Source organism: Myotis myotis, unplaced genomic scaffold (assembly GCF_014108235.1).
Source record: "Myotis myotis isolate mMyoMyo1 unplaced genomic scaffold, mMyoMyo1.p scaffold_m19_p_3, whole genome shotgun sequence".
Taxonomy (NCBI): domain Eukaryota; kingdom Metazoa; phylum Chordata; class Mammalia; order Chiroptera; family Vespertilionidae; genus Myotis; species Myotis myotis.
The window spans coordinates 94,468,872-94,494,626 of NW_023416335.1; the positions used below are offsets into that span (position 1 = coordinate 94,468,872).

Sequence of the window (25,755 nt, forward strand, 5' to 3'; positions counted from 1 at the left end):
AGTGACATGGCCCTCTAGGGTGAAATTTAAATGAAAACATTTGCAGATTTCCATATGTGTTCTCATTGTGTTCTCATACATAACATTTGCAAATAGAGAGACTTCATTGTTCCTGGTGCTGTATTTCTGTTTTGGCAGGCCTGGCAGCTGCGATTCAGTCACCTCGTGGGCTATGGTGCCAAGTATTACTCTTACCTGATGTCCAGGGCAGTAGCTTCCATGGTTTGGAAGGAATGTTTCCTACAGGATCCTTTTAACAGGTAATAAGGGGAGTATGGCATAAAATGTTCCCCTCAACTTCTGTAATCCCCCCACCTCACTACATCCAAAGTCAGGCTCTGAGAATCCTCGGCCACTCAGGACACAGTACGAAGCTTTCTGAGGCAGTGTCATCACTCAGTCCAAACCTCTCTCAGACCCTTTCAGAGACAGAGCCTGGTCCCGAACTTTCTTACCTTACCCTCTGCTAATAGCCTGGTGCTCTGCCGTCATGCCCATGGGGACCCTTTATGTGAGCGCTCTGTGCCTTTGCACAGAATGGGCCCAGATTGCTTTGTCTTCATCCTTTCCTATAGGTTTTCTTAGTTGTCCAGCCTCGCCTGTTTTCAGTACCTTGTTGCACCCAGTACTTCCTGTTTGACAAGTGTCCTTATTTTCAGCCAAGCATTCAAAGTTTTCCTCATGAGGAACACCTCATTTCTTTATTGCCTAACAAAGGACTTGTTATTTTCTTCTTTTGGGAGAAGCACCACTGGGAACTTTGGTTATTGACCTTAGCATACAGTTTATTCTAGAAACTTCACCCTCTGCCTGACTTTGGAGCACTTTTCCTTCACCTTTAAAGGCAGTGACAAGTTAAAAAAAAAAAGGGGGGGGGGGTTTGTGGGGACTGCTCCACCTGCTGCCACTCAGACAGTGTGGGTACCTGCTCAACATGGCTTTCCACTTCCCTGCCTCATCGTTGTCCTCATGGGATAGTCAGTGATTCCGAAAACACAGCCTGCAGCTCTGTCTAGAAGGCTACGGGAACATCTGTGTGGAGACTTCTGGCCTCTCCCAGATCATAATTCATCAGATTAGCCAGTGGATGTGGTGAGCTTTAATGAGCCCACAGGAAATTTCATCTAGGGACAAGTATGCCACCCCTTTCCCCGCAACAGAGGAAGGACATGGGGCCTGGGGAGGAGGGAGAGCAGGGCCTGAGAGGGTCATCACAAGGCTCCTATTGGTTGGAGAAGCACGGGAGAGCTCCTGTTGCTCCCTAATTGGGCCTCCTGACAGCAGGAAGTCAAGTTCTGATTCCGTGAGTCCTTAGAAGGAGCTGCCTTTGAAAGCAAACCACTAATTATGATCAGGTCTGATAGTCATTGAAAGCATTTTATCTCCTAACCACACAAATAAATACGTACATCTCCAAATGTCAGGCAGCCATTGTGGATGACTGTTCTCTTGACTGCTTTCACACTGTTTAAGATGGATGACATCTTAGCTTTCTAGAGGCCCTAGAGTTTTCATGTGGCATGTTATTTTACACTCAGCAGCTTTGGCTCAGCCAGTGGGTTTTATAAAAGGAAACTGAGGTTCAGAGAGAACAGATTTATTTGTTCAAGCCTTCGTAGTTAACAGGGTGGAGTAAGATTATAATCTAGGTCTGCTAATTCCTAGTCCCTTCTCTTTCCCCACTTCCTGCACACCCCCTCAACTTTTCATACAATTTGACATAGGTTTGGCTTTCTTCAGCAGTTAATAATCACATTCAGTTCCAAATCTTTTGAATCTGATGTAATAGAATTTTTAAATGTTTTACAGCATGGTACCCACATGTTATTTTGTGTTCAGTCCTTTGCACTTGCAGACATTCGGTCTGCTATTCAGAGTTTATTATTTTCCAAGGATATAAAGCCAAAATTAACCACAATAAATCAGTTTGGGGGGATTACATTTCTTTACTGGAGATTTCTATAAAATAGACAAAATATTATCTTCTTTAAAGGAACTACACTTTACTAGAAAACCACATACTCTTAAATACATATATTTCCAAGTATTTATACCTTGTTTATATATGCATTCTTGCCTGGACATGTAGTTGCCATAGTTTTATAGACATGTAAAAGTAAGCTAGTAAAAATACTCATTGGACTAGAAAATTTCTAACCTCTGTCCAAAGATCCTTTTTGATCCCACTTTTGAAAAATTACCAAGCTGGAAGCTGATATCAAGAAGCCAGGCAGGACAGAGCAGGCAGAAAACTGGAGGCCTGTGGCAGGAGTTTGACTCAGGCCAGGGGAGCAGAGTACAGTGGTTGGGAGGGAATTCCAAACCCCCGAGGCTGGAATCGGGCCCTTTCACCTGTCCCTATTCCCTGAGAAGGCCCAGCCTTCTGTCCACATTTCCTGCTTTGGGACACACTTTGCCTTAGCTCTCACTGCAGGATGTAACCCAAATTAGTGTTTGATATGAACATATTTTTGATATGGTAATGATGTCAAAAATTCTGATTAGAAATCATGTTCACAAAATTGCCCATACATAAAGATGCTACAGAAAGAATGGAATGAAACCATCAAAATTTATTTTATGTTATCATAGTGTGTGGTCATTTCCATTAAAAGAATTGCATCTTCCATAAAATACATGAATAGCACTTAATAGCTTGTCTCCAGGTGCCATTAATTTGGAGAATTTCTGTCTATAAAAATTCTTCCTGACCTTCTAGTGTTACAGACAGTATTCCTTATAGAATCCAGCTGACCAAGAGTATCTGCAGATGAAAACGAGCTGTTCTCGCCTTTGCCTTTGCCTTTGCCACCCACACACTGCCGAGCCAGTTTTCTGTTCCCTTAGCTATTATCCTCAGCCAAGGTCTCCCAGGGTAATTAATTCTCTCCTGCCAGCTTTTTTTCTTCTTCACTTTTATTTCAGAATGTTATTTTTCTCTTTGTTAGGTGCCATCTCAAGTTCTTTTATAAAAGTAAAAAATGGCATAAATAATTTCAAATCTCACTGTAAACTAATCCAAAAGATGATGAAGAGGATATAATCTTACTTATTCTATAATACGTATATGAAATAATCCTTTCTATGAAGAGATTGCTTGCTACAAAGCAGTTAAAAATATAGTTAGCCTTTTACAATAAATACATGGTTTTACTCATTAGAATAATTTAAAAAATTGGAATTAAATTTTTAGAAGCAAGAAAATTAAGAGCTGAATTATCTCATGGTGACAGGTTTTCTGAATATGATATCAGTGTGGCTTCTTTTGAGAAACTCAAGACACCTGTGAATGGGGTGGAGTAAGCTGTGCATGAGGGTAACAGTCTCTTATCTCCCCAGGTCGACAGGGGAGCGGTACCGAAGGGAGATGCTGGCCCATGGTGGGGGCAGGGAGCCCATGCTCATGGTGCAAGGTAAACCAAAATGAGGATTGGAACCTTTTTTTTATTTTTTTAAGTTTTTCAGGTTATATGTTTTGGTATTAGCACATTTAGTTATTTTTTTTACCATCCTATATAATAAAAGGCTAATATGCAAATTGTCCCCTCAACCTGGAGTTCTACCAGGGGGTGGGGCTGGCTGGCCAACCACCTGCGGTCCCTCACCCTGGCCAGCCCTGCCCCCGATCATCCCCCCCCCCCCCCAACCCCAATTGGTGGCGGGGCCGGCCGGCCAACCTGCCACATCTCCAACCCCTGGCTGGCCCGGCCCCATCAACCCCGATCGGGGTGGGATGGCTGGACCCCACCAGTGCACGAATTCGTGCACCGGGCCTCTAGTCTTTTATATATAAAAGGCTAATATGCTAAGTGTCTGACCACCCGATTGGTCGCTATGACGCACACTGACCACCAGGGGGCAGATACTCAACACAGGAGCTGCCGTAACATACACTGGCCATTTACAAAGAAATGGCACCGCGGACCTGGTGCCCACAAAGCAACACTCTGCTTCCCCCAAGTGAGACACAGGCCCCTCCACCACCTTGAATCGACAGCCCACCAATTTGCAGCCAACACTGCCGAGACCCCATGGCCCAAAATGCGGCCCACAGCTGAGCCCAGCTTCCTCTCCCTAGCAACTAGCCTCCTTGCAGTTTCTTCAACCCAGGAATACAACTTGCTTTATAGCCAAGTGGAAACATTTTACACTTTAACCAAATGTCTATGAAGTGTTTTCCCATGCCTCATCTCATTTCATCTTCACAGAAGTCCTAGAGTAGGTAGATAGGAGACTCAGTGGAATCCTATTTTCTTTTCATTAGCCAGAAAATGGAGATTTAGAAAGCTTAGAAACTTGACCCGACTGAAAATAAATAAGAAATGGTGGACCTTGAAAATGACTTCAGGTTTTCTCACTGCACAGAATACAGTCAAACACTTGCTGCAGTTAAATATTTTACTCTTTGTTCTCCCTGCATGATCTACAATAATAACCTACTTTGTGTTGATATTTACTGCTGTGTTGCTGACAATTACTGAAAGAGATGTTGGGGTGCTTCACTGGGCTGGAAAAAGTTTAGCTAAATCAGAAAGCAGGTCTAATTAAGCAAGTTTATTCTATATATATAAAAGGCTAAGTTGATTTGCACATGCACAATACATATAAAGCTCTCGCTGGTGCCAGTAGCACGCGTGTGTTTCGATCTGTCATTGTCTATCATGAATTTGGTTGATACTTCTATTATAGATAAAGGGCGAATAGTGATATTAAAATATTTCTTCTAATTTCCTTTCAACGTGCATGAATCCATGCACCAGGCCACTAGTCCTATATAATAAAAGGCTAATATGCAAATTGTCCCCTCAACCAGGAGTTCAACCAGGGGACAGGGCCATTCGGCCAACCGCCTGCAGCCCCTCCCCTATCTAGCCCAGCCCGATTGGTCCCGATTGGGGCGGGTCAGCTGGACCCCATCCATGCACGAATTCGTGCACTGGGCCTCTATAATAGCTGTTTCATATTTTCTGTGTATTTTTTAAAGAGATGATGTTCCAGCTATTTATTCTTTCTGAGAATCTATTTCATTGTATCCCAAAGAACAAATTAATTTTATTATATTTCTGTTCTAATGTTTATTTCTATTTCATTGTATCCCAAATAACAAATTAATTTTTAGTTACTGTGTTTTATTTAGGTGATAGGATAAAATTTCAGGCGTTAGCTTTCAAAATGTTACTAACATTCTAATAGGAAATTGTTAAATTTGTCATAAATTTATAAATTTTCCATCAGTTCTCAGAAAGTTTACCTTTATAGTTTAATAGATAACAAAGTACTTCTTTAGCCAACAGAACTCATTTATTTCTTATTTTTTTATTTCTTTCTCTGTAAGCTAGAAATGCAAGGCATCAGGTTGGACTTTTTTCAGGTTGAAAAATTAGAGCTTAACCTTCTCTAAGACATGTTTGTTTTCCTATTTAACTTTTTTGCTAATTTTTAAATTTCAGTATTTTCACTATTTTCACTGAAAATTATTGTAAATGGAAGTAACCATCATGATTCTTTATATAATGTTCTCACAAATGTTTCAAGGAAGATCTGAATGTTATTGGATACTTTCAATATATTGACATTTATATTTGCAGCTGATCCCTCTGACTATCTGATAAAAATGGCAGTTAGGAAATAACTTCCAGTATTAGGGAAATATTTTTTTCATTGTAATAATTGAGTGGGTAGTAATATTAATGGGTCTGACATAAGTGTTTTCTTGCCCAGATCTGTTTAGTCAAATGCCTGTTGCTTTTGCAGAGCTCCAGATCCTTTCCTTCAGCTATTCATTAAGAAAAGCAGGTATTTGTTGAGAGCTGATTATGTGCCAGGTGCTAGATAAGTACTAAAGATGAAGTAGTGAAAGACAACCTAGACAAATAACCCAGCTCTTACGGAACTCTCGAGAATTCTGTTTACCCAGGAAAGTGTGTTCACGAAGGCATGATCTGCCCAACACCACAGCAAATGTATAAAACAGAGATCCTACGGTGTTATGTAGCGCAGCACAGCTGTCCTTTGCCAGGAACATTTTGGTTTTCCACCAGTGGCCTGGGAGTCGACCTCTCAAGATAATGAAGGCATGCTGATGCCATCTCAGTTTTCCACTTGACCCTAATTGAACTCTGCTGTATCCAGGAACTGTTTTCAATGTTTTCCATGTACTAATTAATTACTCTTCTAGCAATTCTATGAGGTAGGAATTATCATTATCCCCATTTTACAGCTGATGAAACAGGCCTGCTCCCAGTCTAAGTGATGAGGCAGTGGGTGGAAGACCCAGGATTTGAACCCGTGACTTCTGGCAGTAGAGACCAGGCTCGTCATCAGTCGCTGCTGCTTCACATGTTTGTGGAACAAAACACATAGTTAAGGGTCTATATGGACTGGTGTGAAAGTGAAATTCATTGACTCATAATTGTAAACAAGTAGTGTAAATTGTGTACTTTTTAGCTGGTAGTTTTGGTGCTATGTAGACATCCCACTGAGATTCGTGATCAGATGAGATGCTTCAGGATTGCTTTCTCATACAGATGTTTTGTTAGTTATATTCTCTCAATAGCAGTGCTTATCTTATGCTTTTTGAGACCAGGATCTAAATGCTTACATGTGGTTCCAACAACAGAAAAAAATGGAATCTTTTTCAGTGTTTGTCTTTTGGGTGGTGTATTTTTCTACTCTGCTTCTAAGGATGTTGTAAAAAAGATCTCTAAAAATTTTGTTCTTTATATGAAACATTTTTGTGTTAAGAAATTTAATATATATATATTTTTAATCCTCGCCCAAGGATATTTCCTCCATTGATTTCTAGAAACAGTGGAGGGAGGTAGGAGAGGAAGAGAGAGAGAGAGGGAGAAACATCAACATGAAAGAGACACATTGATTGGTTGCCTCCCACAAGCACCCCAACAGGGCTGGGGAACCTGCAACCAAGGTACATGCCCTTGACTGGAAATCGAACCCACCACCCTTCTGTCTGAAGGCCGATGCTCTAACCCAGGGGTCCTCAAACTTTTTGAACAGGGGGCCAGTTCACTGTCCCTCAGACCGTTGGAGATCCGGACTATAGTTTAAAAAAAAAACTATGAACAAATTCCTATGCACACTGCACATATCTTATTTTGAAGTAAAAAAACAAAACTTCAAAAAAAAAGGCTCTCCTAACTTCAAAAAAAAAAAAAAAAGGCCCTACTAACTGCAAAATAAAAAAAAAAATAGACCTCCTAACTTCAAAAATAAATAAATCCTAACTTGTTCTTACCTCGGTCCTCAGGCAGCAGCAGGCTCTGCACAGGCAAGCTTGTGACTCATCTGATCACACCCGAGACTGAGAGGAGGAGTCGAGAGACAGAGAGAAGGAGGGGAGTCGGAGAGTGTGGCGCACATTCCACACATGTGCACTGCGGGCCCGGGACAAGTCGGCTGCTAAGCAACAGGCAGCGGCGGCAAAAACACCCGGCAGGCCCGATAAATGTTTTCGGCGGGCCGCATGTGGCCCGCAGGCCATAGTTTGAGGACCCCTGCTCTAACCACTAAGAAAACCAGCCACGGCACTTTTTAAAAAATATTTTCAGAACTAAAACTCATACACTCAGGAGAAAAATAAGACCATGATTCAAACCAGAGATAGAGTGGTTCTGCTTTTAAACCTTAATATTTTTCTTAATATTGTTCTATCACATCTCATTAATCCACATGATTTCTTGCATGTCAAAGATGAATGGGGAAGCGTGCAAAGAGATTATGCCTGCTGACACTCTATGGGGTTGGATTTGTAAAACAAGACCAGCCATCGCTTCTCATTTTCTTGGATGCAGCCAGCCTGTCCCCCAAACAGGAATGTCATAGATGATGGCTCAGTCTTAACACCAGGGTGTCCCTAGGAGTGATTGGTGAAATTACTGAGAGTTGTGATATAAAAGCATAAACCATTGAGTTAGTATTATTTTTTTATTTTATAGGTGCTGTATATATTTTATTTAACTACTTATGAGGTAAATGTGAAGAATTATATTAAGTACAAAAAGGTAAAGAAATAGAATCCAGTCAGCCCTCTGCATTCACAGGTTTCATCTCCACGGGTACGGAGAGCTAACTACAGCACTTGAGCATCCTCATTTTGTATCTGTGAGCGTTTCTGGAACCAATCTCCTGTGGATACCAATGGATGACTGTACCTACCTTCAAATATTGTATCTCCCTGACCAAATGACTAATGTATTAATCTCCTTACTTAAGACTTAGGTTTCAAATTAACTCCAACCTATCTCTTAGAGTCAGAATACTTATGCATTGTACTTATGCTCTTTGAATGATACATAGTCAACAAAACCAAATATATAATACTTTTGATCTTTGAATAGTAAATACTACACAGGTGAACTTTTTGGTTATTTGATTTTTTAGAATGAGTCATCACTAGTTCCAAGTACCTTGGTCTTTCCTGATGCCCACAGACAGATGAGCCTGCTTGTGTCCAGAACCCAATCTAAGGAAGTCCCGTAAAACATACCATCCCTCTACTTCTTTTCACCCTGTTGTTTGTCCGCATTCACAGTTAAACCCTACACGAAACAGTTGCAGCAACAGAAGCTTTTCTTAAAGAGCCTATGTTTGTTTCCTTTCAACATATTAAACACCATTTGAAGACAACAAAATAATGGTTAGAATAGCATTTCCTTCCTCAGAGAAGGAAAGCAGTCATGTGGTGCAACAGTATTGAATTTATAGTTACTAACTCTGCTATTTACTTATTACAAGTTACTTGGGAAAGTCGCTTAACCTCCATATGAGAAATAAAATATGATTTGACTTCAAAATATTTCTTATCTGCCCTATAGCTTCCTTTTTTTTTAATATATTGTATTGATTTTTTACAGAGAGAAAGGGAGAGGGATAGAGAGTTAGAAACATCGATCAGCTGCCTCCTGCACACCCCCTACTGGGGATGTGCCCACAACCAAGGTACATGTCCTTGACCGAAATCGAACCTGGGACCCTTCAGTCCACAGGCCGATGCTTTATCCACTGAGCCAAACCAGTTAGGGCTCCATAGCTTCTTTTTCAGTCCATCTCTTACAGGGTGTGTGTGTGTTATCCTATATAATAAAAGCATAGTATGCAAATTGTTCCCTCAACTGGAGTTCTTCCAGGAATTTGACCAGGGCCGGCTGGGTAAAGGGAGAGAGGCCCTGGTCAGCAGCGGCAGCAAGCAGCCAGGGGAAGGGAAGGGAAGCCCCAGCAGGCAGCTGGCAGCCACTAGGGACCCTACCAGTGCACGAATTTCATGCACTGGGCCTCTAGTAATTGATATAATAGATGCAATAGAAAGTCAGAGCATTACAGATTTAAATTATGTCCTTATCTAGTTTATTTTCCTCATGTCTAATTTTTATTTTGGAATGGAAAGCTCTTTTTAGTTAAAGTATGTTTGATATACAATATTATATTCGTTTCAGGTGTATAACATAGTGGATTTCACATTTATACACCTTACAGTGATTACCACAAAAAGTCCACTATCCATCTGTCACCTTACAAAGGTATTTTGGATATTGACTCTATTCCCTATGCTGTACATTACATCCCATGACTTATTTATAAGTTTGTACCTCTTAATGCCTTTCACCTTCTCTGCCCTTACCCCCACCACCCAATCCTCTGGCAACTGTCAGTTATTTTATATCTATGAGTCTGTTTGTTTTGGTTGTTCATTTATTTAGTTTTTTAGATTTCACACATAAATGGAATGATAGAGTATTTGTCTTTTTCTGACTTGTTTCATTTACCGTAATACCCTCTCGGTCTATCCATGTTGTTGTAAGTGGCTGAGTAATATTTCAGAGTATGTGTGTGTTGTTTTCGTGGCTGAGTAATATTCCAGAGTGTGTGTGTGTGTACTTCTTCTTTATCCATTCATCTATTGATGAATACCTGATTGCTTCCCAAGCTTGGCTATCTATAATAATAAAAGCGTAATATACTAATTAGACTGGACGTCCTTCCGGATGACCTTCCAGACGAAGCTGGGGCTGTGAGGGAAGCCTGGGTCCTGGATGCCTGCCAGCAACCGGAGGGAAGCCCAGGTCCCGGGTGCCTGTTGGTGGCCAGAGGGAAGCCTGGGTCCCAGGTGCCAGAGGGAAGCCAGTGCTGGCAGCTGGGGGAAGGAAGGCCTACTCTTGCATGAATTTCGTGCATCGGGCCTCTAGTTGTAAATAATGCTTCAGTGAATATAGGGGTGCATATAGCTTTCAAATTAGTGTTTTGTTTTCTTCAGATAAGCGCTCAGAAGTGGAATTGCTGGGTCCTTCTTTGTCTCTTGTTATAGCCTTTGTTTTAAAGCCTATTTTGTCTGATATAAGCATTACTAATCTCAGGTTTTTTGTTTGTTACCATTTTCATGAAATATCTTCTCTATACGTTTACTTTCAGTCTGTGTGTTTCTAGTGTCTCCTGTTGGCAGCATATATAAGGGTCTTGTTTTCTTATTCATTCAGTCACCCTATATTTTTTTAATGGAGCACTTAGTTAATTTACATTTAAGGTAATTATTGATAAGTATGTATTTATATTCATTTTGTTTTCATACTAAATTTATAAATGGTTGGTCTATCTTTATATATTTGCCTTTGCTAATGAGACTTTTTTTTTTCTCTTGTATTTATTTTCTTGTTTCTGCTTTTGCCCTTTTCTTTTCCACTTAAAGAATTCCCTTTAACATTTATGGTAATGCCACCTTAGTGGTGATGAACTCCTTTAGCTTTTGCTTGTCTGGGAAAATCTTGGATCTCCTTCAATTCTGAAGGATAAACCTTGCTGGATAGATTATTCTTGGTATTCATCATGTTGAATGTATTGTACACTGCCTTCTGACCTGCAAAGTTTCTGTTGAAAAGTCAGCTGATAGTTTTATGAGCATTCCCTTGTATGTGGTTTTTCTGTTGCTGCTTTTAAGGTTCTAGCTTTATCTTTGAACTTTTAACAATTTAATTATAATCTAGGTATGGGTCTTTTTGGCTTCATCTTGTTTGGGACTCTCTGTGCTTCCTATACTTAGTTGTCTGTTTCCTTTCCCAAGTTAGGGAAGTTTTCAGCCATTATTTCTCATCTTTTCTTTCTTTTTTTTTTTGGAATTTTATTTTTTATTTCAAGAAAAACTATTTTAAATATAATAATGTTACATTCAATAAAATTTATATTTCAAGAAAAACTTTTAAATATAATAATATTACATGTAATAAAAATTAATATTTCAAGAAAAAAATATTTTACATAAAATAATATTACCAGAACTTTACTAACATAGTATAATATCACAAAAATTGTAGGAAATATTAAAAATCTGCAAATAACAGGATTACTTCTGTTATATTCTAAAATATTTTTTTCCTCTGGCTCTATTTTGGTTCATCAGTTATTTTGTTCATTATATTCCACAAATGAGAGAGATCATGTGATATTTATCTTTCTCAGACTGTCTTATTTCGCTTAGCATAATGCTCTCCAGGTCCATCCATGCTGTTGAAAATGGTAAGTCTTTTTTACCGCAGTGTAGTATTCCATTGTATAGATGTACCACCGTTTTTTAATCCACTCATCAGCTGATGGACCCTTATGCTGTTTCCAAATCTTAGCTATTGTAAATTGTGCTGCTATGAACATAGGGTTGCATATATCCTTTATGATTGGTGTTTCTGATTTCTTGGGATATACTCCTAGAAGTGGGGTTACTGGGTCAAATGGGAGTTCCATTTTTAATTTTTTGAGGAAACTACATACTGATTTTTACAGCGACTGCACCAGCAATGCAAAAGGGTTCCTTTTTCTCTATATCCTCGCCAGCATTTGTTTGTTGATTTGTTGAAGACAGCTATTCTGACAGGTGTGAGATGATACCTCATTGTCGTTTTGATTTGCATCTCTCGAATGATTAGTGGCTTTGAGCATGTTTTCATGTATCTCTTGGCCTTTTATCTTCCTTTTGTTGTGTGAGTTCCCTGTAAATTTTGGAGATTAAACCCTTATCAGTGATAACATTGGCAATATGTTCTCCGATGCAGTGGGCTTTCTTGTTGTTTTATTGATAGTTTCTTTTGCTGTGCACAAGCTTTTTATTTTTTATGTAGTCCCATTTGTTTATTTTCTCCTTAGCTTCCATTGCCTTAGGAGCTGTATCAGTAAAGATATTGCTACTACATATGTCTGACATTTAGCTGCCTATGGATTCTTCTAAGATTTTTATGGTTTTCTGTCTTACGTTTAAGTCCTTTATCCACTTTGAGTTTATGTTTGTGTATGGTTTAAGTTGGTGATCTAGTTTCATTATTTTTTTGCGTGTATCTCTCCGTTTTTCCCAACACCCTTTATTGAAGAGACTGCCTTGATTCCATTGTATGCTCTTGCCTCCTTCGTCAAATATTAATTGAGCATAATGGCTTGGGTCAATCTCTGGATTCTCTGTTGTGTTCCATTGGTCTATATGTCTGTTCTTGTGCCAATATCAGGCACTTTTGAGAACAGTGGCGTTGTAATATAGTTTGATGTCTGGTATTGTGATCCCTCCAACTTTGTTCTTCTTTCTCAGGATTGCTGTGGCTATTCAGGGTCCTTTTTTAATTCCAGATGAATTTTTGGAGAGTTTGTTCTAGGTCTGTGAAATATTCCATTGCTATCTTAATGGGGATTGCATTGAATCTATACATTGCTTTGGGTAGTATGGACATTTTAATGATGTTAATTCTACCAATCCATGAACACGGTATATTCTTCCACTTGTTTATATCTTCCTCTGTCTCTTTTTTCAATGTCCTGTAGTTTTCCAAGTACAGGTCTTTTACTTCCTTCATTAAGTTTATTCCTAGGTATCTTAATTTTTTTGTTGCAGTAGTAAATGGGATATTTTTTTTTTAATTTCTCTTTCTCTGAGTTCTTATTGGTATATAAAAAAGCCAGATTTCTGGGTGTTAATTTGTATCCTGCTACATTGCCAAATTCATTTATGAAGTCTAGTCGTTTTTTGATGGAGTCTTTGGGTTTTCTGTATACAATATCATATCATCTGCAAATAATGACAGTTTTACTTCTTCTTTTCCAATTTGGATGACTTTTCTTTCTTTTTCTTGTCTGATTGTTATGGCTAGCACTTCCAGTACTATGTCGAACAGGAAAAGTGGAAGTGGGCATCCCTGTCTTGTTCCTCTTCTTAGGGAAATGGTTTCAGTTTTTGCCCATTGAGTATGATGTTGGTTGTAGGTTTGTCATATATGGCTTTTACCATGTTGAGATATGCTCCCTCTATTCCAACTTTGCTGATAATTTTTATCAAAAATGGGTGTTGGATTTTGTCTAATGCTTTTTCTGCATCTATCGATATGATCATATGATTTTTGTTTTTCAATTTATTTATGTAATGTATCCCATTTATTGATTTGTGAATATTGTACCACCCTTGCATCCCTGGAATAAATCCCACTTGATCATGGTGTATGATCTTTTTGATATATTGCTGGATGCTATTTGCTAATATTTTGTTGAGGATTTTGGACTCTATGTTCATCAGGAATATTGGCCTATAATTCTCTTTCTTTGTAGTGTCTTTATCTGGTTTTGGAATTAGGATAATGCTGGCCTCATAAAGAGAGTTTGGAAGTGTTCCTTCCTCTAGGATTTTCTGAAATATTTTGAGGAGTATAGGTGTTAGTTCTTCTTTGACTGTTTGGAAAAACTCGTCTGACAAGTTGTCCAGACCTGGGTTTTGTTTAGTGTGAGTTTTTTTATTACTTCTTCACTTTTATCAGTTGTTATTAGCCTATTCAGGTTTTTTTATTCTTCCTGATTCAATTTGGGGAGTTTGTATTTTTCTAGGAATTTGTCTATTTCATCCACATTGTCCAGCTTGTTGGCATATAGTTGTTCATAGTATTTTCTTTTTTTTTTTATTTATTTATTTATTTTTTTTAATTAAATCTTTATTGTTCAGATTATTACATTTGTTCCTCTTTTTTTTCCCCCCATAACTCCCCTCCTCCCAGTTCCCGCCCCACCCTCCGCCCTCACTCCCCACCCACTGTCCTCATCCATAGGTGCACGATTTTTGTCCAGTCTCTTCCCGCATCTCCCACACCCCTTTCTCCCCCAGGAATAGTCAGTCCATTCCCTTTCTATGTCCCTGATTCTATTATAATCAACAGTTCATTCTGTTCATCAGATTATTTATTCACTTGATTCTTAGATTCACTTGTTGATAGATGCATGTTTGTTGTTCATAATTTGTCTCTTTACCTTTTTCTTCCTCTTCCTCTTCTTAAAGGATACCTTTCAGCATTTCATATAATCCTGGTTTGGTGGTGATGAACTCCTTTAGCTTTTCCTTATCTGTGAAGCTCTTTATCTGACCTTCAATTCTGAATGATAGCTTTACTGGATAAAGTAATCTTGGTTGTAGGTTCTTGGTATTCATCACTTTGAATATTTCTTGCCAATCCCTTCTGGCCTGCAAAGTTTCTGTTGAGAAATCAGCTGACAGTCGTATGGGTATTCCCTTGTAGGTAACTGAGTTTCTTTCTCTTGCTGTTTTTAAGATTCTCTCTTTATCTTTTGCTCTTGGCATTTTAATTATGATGTGTCTTGGTGTGGTCCTCTTTGGATTCCTTTTGTTTGGGGTTCTCCGCGCTTCTTGGACCTGTAAGTCCATTTCTTGCACCAGGTGGGGGAAGTTTTCTGTCATTATTTCTTCAAATAGGTTTTCAATATCTTGCTCTCTCTCATCTTCTGGCACCCCTATAATTCTGATGTTGGTACGCTTGAAGCTGTCCCAGAGGCTCCTTACACTATCCTCGCATTTTTGGATTCTTTTTTCATTTTGCTTTTCCGGTTGGGTGCTTTTTGCTTCCTCGCATTTCAAATCATTGACTTGATTCTTGCGCTCCTCTGGTCTGCTGTCGGGAGTCTGTATAATATTCGTTATTTCAGTCCGTGTATGCTTAATTTCTAGTTGGTTCCCCAATATAAGATCGAGGGTCTCATTAGTTTTCTTGTAGATCTCATTAAGTTTATCGGCGGCTTCTAAACAGTTCTTGAGAGACCTTAAAAGTGTGGTTCTGAACTCTATATCTTCCATTGACAATTTTGTCCTGTTTCTTTGTCTCCGCATTTTGTTATGCTTCCTTGGTGCACCCCCTAGTGGTCTTTGTTCGCAGTCTTATAGTTAAATCTTGATTGTTGTAGCTAATTCCAGGGAGGGTTTGACCTCCAGGCCAAGTGGCTATGAGAATCAGCTGTGTCAGCAGTGAGAGAACTTCTGTCCTCTAGGGAGGTGCTAATCTAGCCTTTGCCTGAGGCTATCCGGCAAATGCCTGTGTGCAGGGCTTGGGCGGGGTGGGTCGAACAGGATAAACAGGGTGGGCCGGAGAGAGCAGTTATGGCGGCTCTCAGTCCTGTCCCCAGGGGCTCTGCCTCTCTGAGTCCCAGCACCCGCTGCAAAGCTCAGAGAGAAAGCTGCACTCGCTCTGACCGAAGCCAGACAGTCCCGCTGCTCCCGTTTGAGTCTGGGTCCCTTAAGACTCGCCCGGATCTGGAGCTCAGAGTCTGCGACTCCCTCCCGATTGAAAACGCCAACCGCGCCATCCGCCGCCAGCCCGCTCCGCGCACTCCGCACCTCAGAATTTGACTTCAGCACTGCGCCTCCTCTGAGTATCCGTATGCGTTTCTCTTTCCTCCTAGTTGTAGGACTTACACTCAGCCGGCGTTCCTGTGGTTCTGGGTGATGTCCCTTCCGTTTTTTGGTTTCACTTTTGAAGTAGTTGTTCAAAGCAGCGAACTCCAGCGTTAACCTATGCCCCATAGTATTTTCTTACAATCCTTTGTATTTCTATGGTGTCAGTGGTTACTCCTCCACTTACATTTCTGATTTTATTTATTTGGGTCCTCTCTCTTTGTTTCTTGATGAGTCTGGCTAATGGTTTATTAATTTTGTTTGTCCTTTCAAAGAACGAGCTCATTGATTTTTTTTGTTTTTTGTTTTTTGGTTTTTTTTAGTCTCTGTTATTTATTTCTTCTCTAATCTTTATTATTTCCTTCCTTCTACTTACTCTGGGCTTTTCTTGTTGTTCTCTTTCCAGTTCTTCAAGTTGTAGGGTTAAATAGTTTATTGCTGACTTTTCTTGTTTTTTGAGGTATGCTTGTAGCACTATGAACTTCCTTCTCAGGAATATTTCTTCAAATAAGTTTTCCATATCTATCTCCCTCTCTCCCCCCCCCCCCCCACTCTCTCTCTCTCTCCGGCTTCTGGGACACCTGTGATTTCAATATTAGTGCACTTGGTTTTGACCCAAAGTTTCCTTGTGCTATCCTCATTCTTTTTAATTATTTTTCTTTTTGATCTTCCAGTTGGTGAGTTCCACTGTGCTATCTCTTGGATTGTTTATCCATGTTATCTGATCTGCTGTTGATTCCTTCCAGTGTATTTTTGTTATAGTCTTTGTTTTAAAGTCTGTTTTGTCTGCTAAAAGCATTATTAATTTCAGGGTGGGGGGGGGTTGTTTGTTATCATTTTCATGAAATATCTTTTCTATCCTTTTACTTTCAGTCTGTGTATGTGTGTTAAATTCTTCAGTTCTGATAGGTCCTTTTTCATAATTTTTATCTCTTTTTTGACGTTCTCACTGAGTTTATCCTCTTGTCTGCAGAGTTTGATGAGCATCTTTATAACTATTACTTTGAACTCTTTGTCTAGGTAAATAGTTCACCTCAGTTTCATTTAGTTCTTTTTGCTAGGCTTGGACACCTCCCTCTTCAGAGAAGACCTCCACTATTGTAATATGCCTCCCACTTGTGAGTCACCACATGGGGTGTGGAGGTAAGGGAGGTCCTGACTAAATTTAGTCTCTACCTCTCCTGCCCATTTCAGTGTGACTTTTTCTTTTTATCTGTAGTTGTAGAAAATTTGTTCTGCTAGTTTTCAGGTCATTCTCAGACATAGCTGTTCTATACGTAGTTGTAGTTTTGGTGTCAATGAGAGAAGGTGAGCTCAGTATCTTCCTACTTTTCCATCTTGAACTTGAAGCCAGGAGCCTTGGTCTTGAATGCCAATTTAGCTTGTCCTTCCTTGTGTTTGTTTCATTACCCCTGCAACAAATATGTTTCCAAATGGGATCACCAAGTCACTGCCCCCGCTCCTGTGTGGGGGTCTCTGTCTTTATCAAATTATAAACATATTCATAGCATATATAAGATATATGTTACAGGCATAAAACTCAGTTACTTAATCCCCACTAAACACGATATGGCAATACCTGACTGAAAACAACTTTCTTAATTGCCAATAATTCTTGGGTTAGGTTGAGTTATTTGTATTCAGTTGACAATGTTAAGTTTTCTGCTGTTCATTCCCACCCTTCCCCCCATAATGTTGTTTTTTGTTTTGTTTTGGTTGATGTTAAGTATCACATTTCTTAACTCAAAGTTTTTGCTTAAAAGAAACCATGCTGATAATGGTATTTTCATTTTGCCATTTAAAAAATATATACTAGCCTGGCCATCATGGCTCAGTGGTTAAGTGTCTACCTATGAACCATGAGGTCAGGTTCAGTTTCCAGTCAGGGTATATGCCCGGGTTGCAGGCTCAAGCCCAGTGTGGGGTATGCAAGAGCAGCCGATCAATGGTTCTCTCTCATCATTAATGTTTCTCTCTCTCTCCTTCTCCCTTCCTCTCTGAAATCAATAAAAATATTATATATATATATATATGTATATATACATATATATGTGTGTGTGTGTGTGTGTGTGTGTGTGTGTGTGTGTATGTGTGTGTGTGTCAGAATATTTTCTAAGTGTGCTTTGGAGAACATGATACAAAGTTCAGTTTCTGATACAATCACTTCAGAAATGTATGGTTTTCTAGAAAGATAAACATGCAGTAAGTTGTATGAGTAGCAAATGTTTCTTACTACAGCAAATAAAAGATTGGGATTCTATGGCTGTGAGGGATTGAGGCTATTTTATTTCAGCACTTTGTGAATGACATAAGTTACTCATGCAAGGATACATATCCTCTGTAGACTTCTTTTTGTGTTTTATATTATTTAAAATTCTTGAGTAAATAGACCTTATTGAGTTTTTAGGTTTAGATTTTATGTATCTTTAAAAAACCAGGAAAAAAAGCTAACATTGAAAAATTACCACATGCCAAGTGCTTTCTGCTATGCTACCTCATTTAATCCCCTATAATGTAGGTCTTATTGTCCCCATTCTTACAGATAATGAAACTATGTCAAAGTTCATCTCTTTTTGTGCCGACTGTTCTCCTGATTCCCACATCATCCTCAGATTGTTAAATTCTGACTTGAGATTGAGCTGGTCTTTAGAACATAGAATATATAAGTGATATGAGCCTTGAGACCTTAATGATCCCCAAAATCTGAAGTCACATCCTAACTATTCCCACTGACATTGGAGAGTCTGTCTGCCACCACCAATCCACAATAAAATTTTCCTTAATCTATTTTTATATGAGCTCTTTTAGACTTTTGTGGCAAAGCTATCAACTTAGTTTACTGCCATTTTTTAGTCATGGTGGTTCATTAGTCATGGTGGTTTTGATAGAAAGATTCTCACTACAACAGAAGGAGCATGATGCTCAGTTCAGTTTCATGTTTCTGCCTCTGGTTATAACATTCTTTATGCTTTCACCCTTCAACCTTTGCAGGAAGAATTTTGTGAGAGAAACAAAAAGTTAGAGTCCAAGATTTTAGCATTCCAGAGGTTATTTTCAAATGTTAAACAACTTGTATTTCTGTGCTCCTTTCTAGAAAAGATATTCTTTATTTTTATGTCTCTCTGTGGCAATAAGTAGTATGCAAGCAGAGATACAAAGTAATAACTTAACAGAATTTTAAAAAGGACACATCAGTTTAGAATAAAAGAAATAGTAGGTAAATGAGTCAATTCTCAGTGGAACTCCCTCTGTTTCTCTGTGTTGCCAAAATGGCTCTTGGAACCAAAGTCTAGAAGGTCCTTACCTTAAGCTGATTAAAATCATTATACCTTACACTTTTGCAGAGCTTTCTGGTTTTCAGAACATATACTCAGTTTTTCCATATTATCCTCTCATATATTCTACTAGAGGCCCAGTGCATGCAATTTCTGCACGGGTTGGGTCACTAAGCCTGGCTGGCAATCAGGGCCGATTGGGGCCTTTCTTCCCCAGCTGCCGGCTGCCTGCTGGGGCCTTCCTTCCCCCAGTTGCTGGCTGCCAGCCGGGGCCTTCCTTAGTTCTGCGCCGCCCCCTGGTGGTCAGTGCACATCATAGCAAGTGGTCAAACTCCCAGTCAGTTGAACTCCCAAGGGGACAATTTACGTATTAGCCTTTTATTATATAGGATATCATCTCTTCTAACTTGTTACATATTACTTTTTCCCAGAAACAAATTAGAAAATTGTGATTTATATTCCAAAAGGTCCTTCCCATACCCCAAGGAGATTAATACAATCTATGGTAACTACTCTTCTCTTTTAAAAACATTGTTGGTCCTGTCAGCAGTCAACATGTCCAGTACCCAGAGCATGGTTTCACACCATTCTTCATTATATGAAACCAGAGCTCCTTGAAGAGATGGCTGATTCTAGGACTAAATGTGCAGTTTGAGCTCGGAGCATCTCGTAATAGCAGAAAAGAAACACACAGTAATGGGGGTATGTGTCAGGGAGTTAAGCAACCACTAAAGAGTTCCCAGATGGCCAAAATTGCAACAATTTGAGTAACCAAATAAATGCTATAAATGATCTACACTAATAAAAGAGAAACGTGCAAATTGGTGTCACTCTGCTACACCACAAGCCACGCCCACCAGCCAATCAGGAGCAAGTATGCAAATTAACTGAACCTAGATGGTGGCAGCCACGGAGCTGGAGCAAGCAGGAGGCTTGGGTTGCCCCGGTGATGGAGGAAACCAAGCTCCCTGCCCGCCCTGGCCAGCTCTGGCCTCCGCTCAAGACTACAAAGTTTCAATTATAGAAGATAAATAAATCCCAGATACCTGCTTTCCTCCGCTCAAGGAGGCACTGGAAAAAAGAAAAAAGAAAAATAGGAGGGGCTGGAAGCTTGGGTTGCCGGGGGCTGTGGCCAGCCTGCAAACAGCCATCAGCCCCTAACCCAGGCTGGCTATGCCCCCCCAGTAGGGACCCTCAGCCCATGGGGGCGTTGCTGGCCTGCAAACCACCACAGGCCCCTCACCCAGGCCGCCCCACACTCCAAGGGAACCTCCACCCTGATCCAGTACACCCTTCAGGACAAACCAGCCGGCCCCGACCCATGCACCAGGCCTCTATCTATACTAATAAAAGGGTAATATGCTAATTAGACAGGGAGACCTTCCAGACGTTCTTCTGGACAAAGCCATGGTGGCGAGGCCAAGATAGTGGCAGTTAGAGGCCAAGAGGGGAGGGCAGTTGTGGGTGATCCGGATGGTGGGGGGGCGGGGCCGTTGGGGGTAAGCAGACCAGCAGGGGGGGCAGTTGGGGGCTAGCAGGCCGTCAGTGAGCGTCAGTTGGAGGTGATCAGGACAGCGGGGGGGGGGGGGCAGTCTGGAGTGAGCAGGCCTGCAGGGGGGCAGTTGGGAGCGAGAAGGCCAGTGGGGAGGGAAGGTGGGGCTGAGCAAGCCAGCAGTGGGGGCAGTTGGGGGTGAGCAGGCTGGCACGGAAGGCAGTTGGGGGTGAACACACTGGCACAGGGGGCAGTTGGGGGTGATCAGGCTGGCAGGGGGGCATTTGGGGGCAAGCAGGCCAGAAGCAGGGGGGCATTTGGGGGCGAGCAGGCTGGCAGGCAGAGTGGTTAGGGGCAATCAGTCAGGCAGGCAGGCAGGTGAGCGGTTAGGAGCCAGCAGTCCCGGATTGCAAGAGGGATGTCCAACTGTCGGTTTAGGCCGGATTCCTGTAAACTGGCAGTAGGACATCCTTTGAGGGGTCCCAGATTGGAGAGGGTGCAGGCCGGGCTGAGGAACACCCCCCCCCTCCCCTGTGCATGAATTTCGTGCACTGGGCCACTAGTTGAATAAATAAAAAGGGAGAATAGACAAATCTTCCCTGCAGAAGAATTTCAAATAATTTTTGTAGGTATTCTTCCCTTAAGGAGCTGAAGCAAAACTTCCCACACCCCGGAAATGTGGGCTTCCAAGAGTGATTTTCTTACAAAGAGGAAAGTGTGGAACGGGGAAAAATCAGAATAACTTGATAGTAGAGAAACTGACAAACACTCAGCTAGGTGTTCAGGGTCAACATCAACAGTGATAGGTCATGTTGATAAGATGTACCCTTGATATAATGTGTTTAGAAGGGCACTTCACCTCTATGCTCCTCCTTCCCAAACCCATAATCTCAGTCTAATCATGAGAAAATCATTAGACAAACCTGAATTGAGAGGCAAAGTACAGGAAAAAACCTGACCAATACATCTCAAAACTGTCAAGGTCATCAAAAACAAAGGAATCTGAGAAAATGACACAATCTGAAGGAGTCTAACTAAGGTGATGCAGTGTGATACCCTGAATGGGACCCAGAAACAGAAGGACATTAGATAAAAACTAAGGAATTTTAAATAAAGTATGACTTTAGCCCAGCTGGTATGGCTCAGTGGTTGAGCGTCCACCTATGAACCAGGAGGTCATAGTTTGATTTCCGGTCAGGGCACATGCCCAGGTTGCAGGCTCAATCCCCAGTCGGGGGCTTGCAGGAGGCAGCCCATCAGTGATTCTATCTCATCATTGATGTTTTTCCTCTCTCCCTCTTCCTTCCTCTCTGAAATCAATAAAAATATATTTTAAAAAATAATAATAAAGTATGACTTTACTTAATAATGCTATATCAATACTGGTTAATTAGTTGTGACATGTGTGGCATAACAATCTTCTGTAATAATAAAAGCGTAATATATAAATCAACCGAAAGGCCAAACAGCAGAACAACCTTCCAGACGACCACCCTATGTCACCCACTGGCACCAGGCCAGCCAAGGCGGGTGCAATGCAATTGATCGGGGGGGCCCCGCCATCGCCCCACAGAGGGAGGCCTAGGCCCCCAGCCAGCAGGGCAATCAATCAGGGGGCTGTGCAATCACACCAAAGAGGGAGGCCAAGACTTCCCAGCAGCGGCACTGTGGCAGGTGGGTGGGGCCTCCCTCTGCAGGGGCAATCCATCACAGAGCCCTGGCCGGGTGGCCAAGGCCTCCCTCTTTGGGGCAATCGGTCATGGAGCTCCGCAATCAATCGCCTCAGAAAGGGAGTCCAGGCTACCCAGCCGGTGGCACTGCGGCAAGTAGCCTGGGCTTCCCTTTGTGGGGGTGATCCATCACAGGGCTCAAGGACTGCAAGATGGTGCAGCTGGGCTGAGCGACCACCCCCCTCCTACCCCCAGAACAGGAATTTTGTGCACTGGGCCTTTAGTGTAAGATAATAGAGGAAATGGACTGACGGGTGAAGTATATGGGAACACCCTGGGCTATCTTCACTTTTTCAGTAAATATAAAACTATCTTAAAATTGAAAGCATAAAAACAAAAAAGTCTCTTTGGTAAGATTTTTAGTAATGACACTACCACTCATGGTTCTTGCTTCACCATAACTCTATTTGCCATGGTTCACCATTTCCGGTGCTACTGCCACTTCCTATCGGGGGCACACAGAGGCACAGAATTGGAGGAGAAGGGTAATTGTGGCATGAAATGTGGTTGGAAAGGTAAATAGGAATCAGATCATGTGGAGCACTGTAGACACTGTAAAGGATTGTTGGCATTTATTCTGAGGACCATGAGAAAGCATTGGCAGTATTTTTAAGACAGGTAGTGGCAAGATCAGATTTATGGTTTACAATATCCACTGACTGCTGAGGAAGGGGCCATGGTAAGTTCTGATTTGAAGAGGATCCTTACTGTTGGCAGTAATCCTGTGATAGAGAATAACTGGGCCCAGGAGAATAAACAGTTGGGATGAAAAGACGTTTTATGATTTAAGAAATATTTATGAAGCAATAGCATCAGGGCTTGGAATTGATTCGGCATGGAAATGAGTAAGAAGGAAATGAAAGATAACTAACTCCCAAGTTCCCTGCTTTCACAGCTGGAGAGGTGGTCATGCTGTTATGGTGACAGAGCCATGGGGACCTATTGCTAAGAGCAATGGGAGTAGTGGGCAACTGAAGTGAGAGGTATTAGAAAGGATATGATAAAAACATAGAAGCAAGAAGTCCATTAGTTTAGTCCCATTGTCCTAAAACAATTCAGCCACTGTGTAGAATTTTGCTCAAGAAGCTCCTAGTCAAAGGCATTCAATTCCTGAAGCACTGAAGGGGCCTTGTACTGAACTAGCTCTGGGAAGCACTTCTACTAATGATGGGAAACCCACTTTGTCACAATGCAGATTCATTCTTGCTTTAGCCAGCTCTCATTGACAGGATGACACATTTATTCAAATTAACACAAACGATTTTGTCTACTTTTAACAATTGATGTCTTGTTAACACAGCATCTTTAGATAATGAGCATTTGGATGCTTTTATTTTGTTAATAACCTGATAGGCCAAATGTGCTTAGCATGTGGCTTTACTGTTGTGCTATTCGTATAATACAGATATGACAGTACCATCAAGGAGCAGTAAGTCCTGTCAGCAGAAGTACAGTTGGCATTTAAAGTAAGAAAACTACATAAACAGTTATTGTTCAACACTAGCCAGATTGATTTCCCTAATGTCAAAATGGATACACAGTCACTTAAACAGAAAAGACATTTTACTTTGTTTTATAGCACTAAAAATTAGTTGTAGTTATTACATTCAGTTTTAAAATACCCACTCGGCATTTAATCGTGCAATCTGGTTAATCCCTCATTAGGGCCATTGTGTGGCAAAGCTAGCAGGCCAAACACAGTCTGAGATCAGTAATGTACATGAGCTTTATGGTTATTCCTAAATTTATTTTTTTATACTCTGTCTCTTTGCTTTTTATTTTTTTTAATTTAATTAAGGAGATAAGCATTAAGACATGACAAGTTTTGCCTGACTTAGCCAACATCTGCACCCCCGAATATATGGGGGCTCAGCATAAATGAATGCCAGGACGAGCTCAAAGGAAATGCATCAAGGCTTCTGAGTGCCTGTCCGTGAGTGTATTTTACATTCGTAAGTCACTTATGAAGAAACCCCCTCACAAAGATAAGATGATTTAAAACGAGCAAGCAAAATTGTGCTGTTGGAAGAAAATTATTCAGGTGAATTTTGATGGGTTTTTCAAAAGTTTTAAATACATATCCTTTTTCCCCCTTTGGTTATCAGAAAGATCTTCCCTATCACTCTCTGCCCCCTTACTCTATTTTTTCTTTATAGCACGTGTTTACTTCCTGACTTAATGTAACATATTTTATTTATTGGTTTGTGGTCTATACTCCCCAATAAAGTGTAAAATCTGTGAAAGGAAGGAAATTGTTATGTTCACTGCTATATCCCCAGCACCTATAGGGCTTGGTACATAGGCAATCAATAAATATTTGTTAAATGAGTGGCTATGTAAATATTACAATATACTTATAAGGTCAAAAAATTTTTTCCAAATATTTCTTGTTCCATTAAAAAGTGGTGATTACTAGAAAGGGAATAGTTTTGGTTTTTTTTTACCTTGTTCTGAACATTTTTATATTACATAAATATTTCCAAGTATTTTATGGGCCTAAATGTTTTGGTGAAGCTCTTATAACATATAAGAAAAATACACATGGTAAAGGTGTTCTGTCATCCACTTGTTCAGTATCTTACCTCTTCTCTGATTTCTTGTTGTCTGCTCACTTATCTAGTTGTCCGATTCGCCTTTGTTCTCCTGATACTTATTCCATCTTTGTCCTCCTCACCACACCCACATCAGGACCTCTGCTTCACTGGCCTCAATCCTTTTTTGATCAAAGAGCTTTCATCAGCAGGGAAGAGGAAGCCATGGCATAAATGAATGCCATTCATTTGCTATATGAGATGTTTTGTGTTCTGTGTATATTTATTATACAGTACATACCCACTATTCTTCAAGGTATAATAAAATAGGTCATTCCTTATGTTATTATAATTCATACTAGAGGCCTGATGCATGAAATTCGTGCAAGAGTAGGCCCTCCTTCCCCCAGCTGCCAGCACCAGCTTCCCTCTGGTACCCAGGACCCGGGCTTCCCTCGCAGCCCCAACTTCGTCCAGAAGGACGTACGGTCTAATTAGCATATTACATTTTTATTATAGATAATGCAAGACCAAGTCAACCTGGTAAATTATTAAAGTTATTTAAGAACCAACCATTAAAGTGGAACATACTTTTACTACTATAGAAGGTTAGAGATAAATTCTGCAGCTTGGTTTATGACTATTAGTAGTGTGCTTTGGCATATAAGGAAAATCAACTCCTGGGGCTTAATTAAAGTAGGACTAACTTGAAGCAAAACTCTACCTCGGGCCTTGGCCTTCAACATCTCCCTCTGATGTTTCCTCTCCGAGGCACCTGTGCGCGTTGGCTTCCAGGATTATTTATTTTTAGCTACCCCACCTTCATTAGCTGTCTAGAATATTGTTTTTTGTTAAAATACATTATTTTAATATTCTTGGGTTAGGTAATAATCTGATAGAATAAAAATTAAAAAGTATTGTTAGTTGTTGATAACAATTCATTTAAGCTTGGCAAATATTTATTGAATACTGACTGCTAACCAAGCACTTTGGGGACAGAGAAACAAGAATAATAAACAGA

General features: G+C 40.5%; 1 protein-coding gene across 6 annotated transcripts in view; it reads left to right on the forward strand.

The window, feature by feature from the left end:
* Positions 1-25,755, forward strand: part of LOC118650845 (mitochondrial intermediate peptidase) — a 261,908-nt gene that overhangs the window by 221,161 nt on the left and 14,992 nt on the right. For 5 of the 6 annotated variants that reach the window (XM_036299303.1, XM_036299305.1, XM_036299304.1 and 2 more), the window contains 2 exons: positions 139-260; positions 3,340-3,413. The exons of the other annotated variant lie outside the window; for it this stretch is intronic. In XM_036299303.1, coding sequence (XP_036155196.1) covers positions 139-260; positions 3,340-3,413 — 196 coding nt within the window. The remainder of the gene's footprint in view (positions 1-138; positions 261-3,339; positions 3,414-25,755) is intronic. 6 annotated transcript variants of the gene reach the window in all.